Consider the following 6,009-nt stretch of genomic DNA (forward strand, 5'->3'; position numbering starts at 1 on the left):
ACAAGTCCTCTCTACCTTCCCTTGGTGAGCAATTCATGGGAGACTGCAGGGCAGCTGGGCAGAGGCTCTGTTGGGCCTGGGTGTGCATGTCTGTGCACACTTTGCACCCCTGATGTGAATTATCTTAAATATTCACTCAAAGGATTATTGCTAGTGGACGCCATTGAGTCAAATTAAGGGGTGGGGGAAAGAAAGGGTGGGACCCCTGTAATGAAAAACTCACATCCGCCCCCATAGCCCTGTAGAGGCTTGTAAGGGGCTGGCAGGAACAGTAAGACAAGCCCCCCTCCTCATCACTTGAGTGCGGAATGGCACCCAGTCCCTGCCCGTCCCTCCCTCCTGCCTACCATGAAATAAAAGACTCTTGAGAGCTCTTCCTCTTGCTCCTTCGCCTCAGTCCCCGCTTCTTTCCTCCCAGTGAGCCCTTCTGCTCAAGGCACTTGGTCTGGATTGCCTGCCACTTCTTCAGAAAGAGGGACGCAGGAAGAAGGGAAGTCTCTCACCTGAGCGCAAGTCTTGGCAAGCCAGCAGCGGCGGGGAGCTCAAATGCAGAAAGAGCATCTTGCAGGGAGGGCGGAGGAGAAAGCCCAGGTCCGTGTGCCTTTCCAAAGCAAGCCCCATCCCATCCCAGCCAGAGCACAAAAGCTTGCTTCTGAAAGGAGCGTCTGAAAAAGAGAAAGGAGCCTCGTGTTACGGACCCTGCCTGCAAAAAAATACAGTAGGTGAGAACCGGCTGGGTGCTGAAGTGCCAGGCTGGGAAGCGAAGTGGGTGGGGGAAATGTCAGCCTGCCGTCAGGAACCTTGCAAAGGAGTGAAGGGGTGAGCGCTGCTGCTTGAATGCTGGAGAACCAACTGAGATGCCGGGGCTTGGGAGCTGAGAGCAGCTGCCTCTGAGCTGCGAGGGACGATGCGACGGAGCAGGGCGACGGAGGCCCGTGGGCGGGTGGAGACCTAGCGGGAGGGTGCCCTGTGGCCACGTGAGGGCCACAGGGAGACATGGACGGATTGCATCTGCGAGGAGGAAGAGGAGGGGGTGCCTCGGTCATGGCGAACGAGACCCTCATGAGGGGAGGCCGAGTGGAAGAGGGCGACGTGGGGTTCCCCGTGCGGGCGCTGTTGGCTGCTTCCTTGCTGCTCCTCATCCTCGCCACTCTGCTGGGCAACACCCTTGTGTGCATGGCAGTGGTCAAATTCAGGTACCTCCGCTCCAAGGTCACCAACTTCTTTGTCATCTCCCTGGCCGTTTCAGACCTCTTTGTGGCTGTGCTGGTGATGCCCTGGAAAGCAGTCACGGAAGTAGTGGGCTTTTGGCCCTTTGGGGACTTCTGCGACATCTGGGTGGCCTTTGACATCATGTGTTCCACGGCGTCCATCCTGAACCTGTGTATCATCAGCATGGACCGCTACTGGGCCATCTCCAGCCCCTTCCGCTATGAGCGGAAGATGACCCAGCGGGTGGCTTTCATGATGATTGGCGTGGCCTGGATGCTCTCTGTCTTGATCTCATTCATCCCTGTCCAGCTGAGGTGGCACAAGGCGGCAGAGTTCCTTCCTGCCCACGGGGCAGGCTCCAACGCCACCTGGACCCCTGAGGAAAATTGTGACTCCAGCCTCAACAGGACCTACGCCATTTCCTCCTCTCTCATCAGCTTCTACATCCCCGTCGCCATCATGGTAGTGACCTACACCAGAATCTTCCACATTGCTCAGCGGCAGATTCGGAGGATCTCCTCTCTTGAGAGAGCTGTGGAACATGCCCAGAGCTGCCAAGGCAATGAGTGTTCCCACGAGGTCTCCTTGAAGAATTCCTTCAGGAAAGAAACCAAGGTCCTCAAGACCCTTTCCATCATAATGGGGGTCTTCGTCTTCTGCTGGCTTCCCTTCTTTGTGCTCAACTGCATCGTACCCTTCTGTGACCATGACCTGCATGAGCTGGGGGAACTGCCCTGTGTCAGTGGCACAGTTTTCGACATCTTCGTTTGGTTTGGCTGGGCGAACTCTTCCCTCAACCCCATCATCTATGCCTTCAACACTGACTTCCGGAAGGCCTTTGCGACCATCCTAGGCTGCGGCCGCTTCTGCTCCAGCAACGCCGTGGAGACAGTGTACTTCAGCAACGAGATGGTTTCGTACCATCATGACACCACCTGCCAGAAAGACTTGGGGACTCTGAGTTACCCCCACCTTCTCCCCCATGCACCCTCCCTGCAAGGGGAGGAGGACAACGATCTCCCGTTTGACAAAATCTCCCACACCTCTCACGACGGCACGACAGCCATTTTATCAGCCGTCGTACATATGGAGTATGAGACAGATGCATCCCTTGAGAAGTTTGCTCCCTTCGCCTCTTGTGTATTGGACTAAAAGAGGACCCTGGACGGCAATGCAGAACCGAAAAGGGAACTGCAAGGAGCTTTTTCTCCACACTGGGTGAAAATTCACTAGCAGGCATGGAAAGGAGAAGGATGGGTGAAAAAGGAACTTTTTGGGATAAAGTGATGGAGGCTTTGATGGGAAAACAATTTATATGTATCATATTGCTAAGTATGCAGATGATGTGTCTCTCTGTGTGTGCGCACACAACAAGGAGAGAACAAGATACGGCAGCCTTCCCCAGCTTGAGGCCCTCTACATAGTTTGGGCTTCAACTTCCAGTAGTCCTAATCGACATGAGTGATGGTCAAGATTTTCTGGGAGGTGCAGCCCAAAACATCAGGATAAGGAAGGCTTGGTGGCAGGATCTTTCCTGTTTGGTGTGAGGGGTTGAACAAGGCACCAGCTGCTACGGAGTGAGTGAGCATCTCATTTGCCTGGCTTCATGCAATAGCCAATTCATTTTAGATAATGAATGTATGTGTGTGTGTGAGAGAGAGTTTAGATAAACATATATGAAAGATTAGATATGCATTCTTAAATTCCAGTCAGTAAAATTTAGAAGTAATTGCCTCTATTTTCTGAAATTTTCTGAAATACATTTCCATACGTATGTATCAGTTCAGAAGGGCTGACATGTATATTGTGTGTGGGTGTACAAGTACACACACACACAAGTGGCAGAGATGTAGTTCTCTGGGGGTAAATACAAAAAGACAAAGACCCTTTTCTGATGGTTTGTCAGAAATGGATTCTGAGTTTTCCCACTCTCCCTGAGGTCATGAGCTTCGTTTGCACTGCGATCCTGCTGAAATGTAAACTGATGTTCCTCATTACATCCGAAATGGGCCACTCTGATTTAATGTTTACTTACAAAGCCCTAGTGCGTGTTCCTAGATTAATAACTGACACGGTCTATTAAGCAGGAATGTCACCTGATTAAAATAAATGTTCTGTAAAAGAAATTCCTTTTGTCCCTCTCTCTTCTGTCACCCCTTATGTCAGCTTCTCTTCTTATTCATACAATAAACTAGCAAAGTAAGACAGGGTGAAAGTTTAGAAGCAGCTTAGGCTGAATGTTCCGCCCAGGTTCAGCCAGTAAACATGCGGGCAGAGTCTGGATTCGACCACAGTCTCCCTGGGCAAAATCCAGCATTGCCGCTATGTTACACGCCTGGCCTCAGAATTTTCCCAGCGCACAGCTGATGGCTTTTAGTTGCACACAAAAGGCAAATGCTCCTACAACTAGCACAACCCGTGTGGCTGCATTTCCTTGTTTCCTGTCTGGTACCGATTCCCCTACATGCGCATAGTCCAGAACAGGTTTTCAGGTAAGCGTGAGAGATTTGCATGGACATGCATATGGAAGTATACGTATTTTTCAGACGTGTAACATGAAGGAGACTTAAGAAAGAACTGCAGGAAGCCCTTGGCATGTACCAACACTGACCACTGAAACATGGCAATCCGTGTCAGAGCTGGACAACCTGTGGCTATTTCTGATGGTCCCTCTCCATGGGTTCTGCTGGTTAAGGTGATGGGAACTGCAGTGCAGCAACATCTGGAGGGGCACACTTCCCATCCTTCCTCTAAAAGCTAAGGCAGGAGACTTTCCTAGCCACACTTGGAACCCAGGGGCGGTACAGGCCAAAGTGTCTTCTTCTCAATGACCTCTGGCCTTTCCCCAAAGGTAAGCCCTCCAGCTAAAGCTTTCAAGATTTAAAGGCCATTGCCTTGAAAATAATGAAGCAGTGAGGAGGAGCGTTCTTCTGTCCCTGGATGTGTCACATAAGCCATGGCAACATTTGACATACTGCTGCTTCTTCAGATGGTCCTCATAGCCACAGTGCCAAAGAGAATCCAAAAATACAAGCTGCTCTGTTGATGTTCAGGGATGATGGAAGTTGTAGTCTAAAACATCTGGAAGGCACCAAGTCAGGGAGAGGCCGGTTTGCACGGCCAACACCAGGGAGGGTCAGTGGGGGACTGGCCCATTCAAGAACCATCACTTTTAATGTTGCTTTTAATTAGTATCTGGTACTTTTAACTGGGTCCTTCTTTGCATCTTCTCATCCTGTCTGACAGCTTTTGTGTGGCAGATGAAGAGGGAGAAAGGGGTAGGGCAGCTGCCATCATTTCATCGTAAAAGTGACATGGTTGAGTTATAAAAACCCCCCTAAGTGCATGTATTTGAAAGGCACATGCTCAGCTTCATCGCTCTCACAACCTGCTCTGTTGTGGTAGGACCTCTCTAGTTGCTTAGCATAGCTATTGCCCTTTTTTGAGTTTCTCCTTCCGGCAAACTTCAACATAAAGAGAAAAATCAAAAGGTGATAATTACTGAGTAACTGTAATGACTAAATACACCCCAATTACAGTCAAGGTGCTGTTCCGTGGGTGTTTGGGTGTGGGGAAGGAAGCACTTTGCCGGCGCTCTGTGGGGACCACCCTGATGTCTGTTCTGCCGTGCTGACAGATCTGATAATCACTTTCAGAAAGTGAATCTGACATTTTGATTCCCTAATTTCTGGAGCTCTTATGCATATATTCCTTGCTTATGGCATATAATCATGCAGCTGGAAGGCATTGTCTAGGCCAGGAGTGGCCTAAACTCAGGGCCTTCCAGCTGTTTGGGCTCCATCAGCTTTCACTAGCATCGCCACTGCAGAGGAGTCAATGTGTTTTAAAATAGGACACCCTTCACGATGGTGGAGAAGCCTTCACGGGCACTGCTTAAGTGGGTGAAACTAGTACTGGCTGAGTGGAATCTCACAGGTGGCTTGGAAGGAAACAACTGTCAGAGCCTTGATTTAAATGGAAATAAGGGACCTCTTGGAGGAGCAGGAAAAAGGCATCCTGCCTTCAGCTGCAAAGACAGCCCTGCAGCAAGGAAAGAGACTTGATGGGAAATTTGCAGAATGGCTGCACGGATGGATGTCTGCTAGAAGCAACCCTCCTTTTTTGGTGTCAAACTGAATCCTGTTTGCATGGTGGTCTTGGCACAAAAAGGAGTGCTTCCTGTACCATCGCCATCCCATGGTACATGTCCTTTTTGCTCGGCATCTTGTGTGAAACCTAGGACAGTATTTTACCTCCTGCTCTCCTAAACAGCACACTAACTTTTTTCGTGCATTTGTAAAAGGTGTAGAAAAGGCATTCAAGCTGCACCCCCACCATATGCATTTCCATCACAATAGATCATAAAATCAATGGATCCACATGGGATCAAGAAATCACTGGAAGGCAATGCTCTGAGTTGGAGAATATCCTCTCTCTGTAGAGGCTGTTCCTGAGGACTAGAAAGCTGATTTTCTACAGCCTGAATGGAGCTATCCCTGAAATTGGGAAAATCTTTATGCTTGACCAGACCAAAAGCCATAGTCATTGCCTTGGAAATAATAAATAGTATGAATTAATAATACTAATTAATAAGTAAAAATGATCACAATGCATAAAAAATGAGTAAAGGCCAATTGTTCTAATTACAGAATTATAATTCCTCTTCCTCTCTGTACTACCTAATAGCCAGACTTCTCCAGGCAGTTCACAAAAGCACATAAAATATAATGATAGAATATAAAAAGACAAAGAGCAGTAAAACAAAATTGCAGTACAAGATTTAAAAGCTGCATTTAA

At 48.9% G+C, this 6,009-nt stretch overlaps 1 protein-coding gene across 1 annotated transcript; it reads left to right on the top strand.

Annotated features, from left to right (window-relative positions):
- Nucleotides 1–996: 996 nt before the first annotated feature.
- LOC123027033 (D(1) dopamine receptor-like) lies at nt 997–2,364 on the top strand. The gene has a single exon (XM_044437377.1). The coding sequence runs from the start codon at nt 997–999 to the stop codon at nt 2,362–2,364; it is 1,368 nt and encodes a 455-aa protein (XP_044293312.1).
- Nucleotides 2,365–6,009: the final 3,645 nt, after the last annotated feature.

This window comes from Varanus komodoensis, unplaced genomic scaffold (assembly GCF_004798865.1).
Source record: "Varanus komodoensis strain SLA01 unplaced genomic scaffold, ASM479886v1 scaffold30, whole genome shotgun sequence".
Classification (NCBI taxonomy): Eukaryota; Metazoa; Chordata; class Lepidosauria; order Squamata; family Varanidae; genus Varanus; species Varanus komodoensis.

What these genes read in the sequence shown, in the direction of transcription:
- LOC123027033 (XM_044437377.1), top strand. Translation starts at nt 997, where the DNA reads ATGGACGGATTGCATCTGCGAGGAGGAAGAGGAGGGGGTGCCTCGGTC.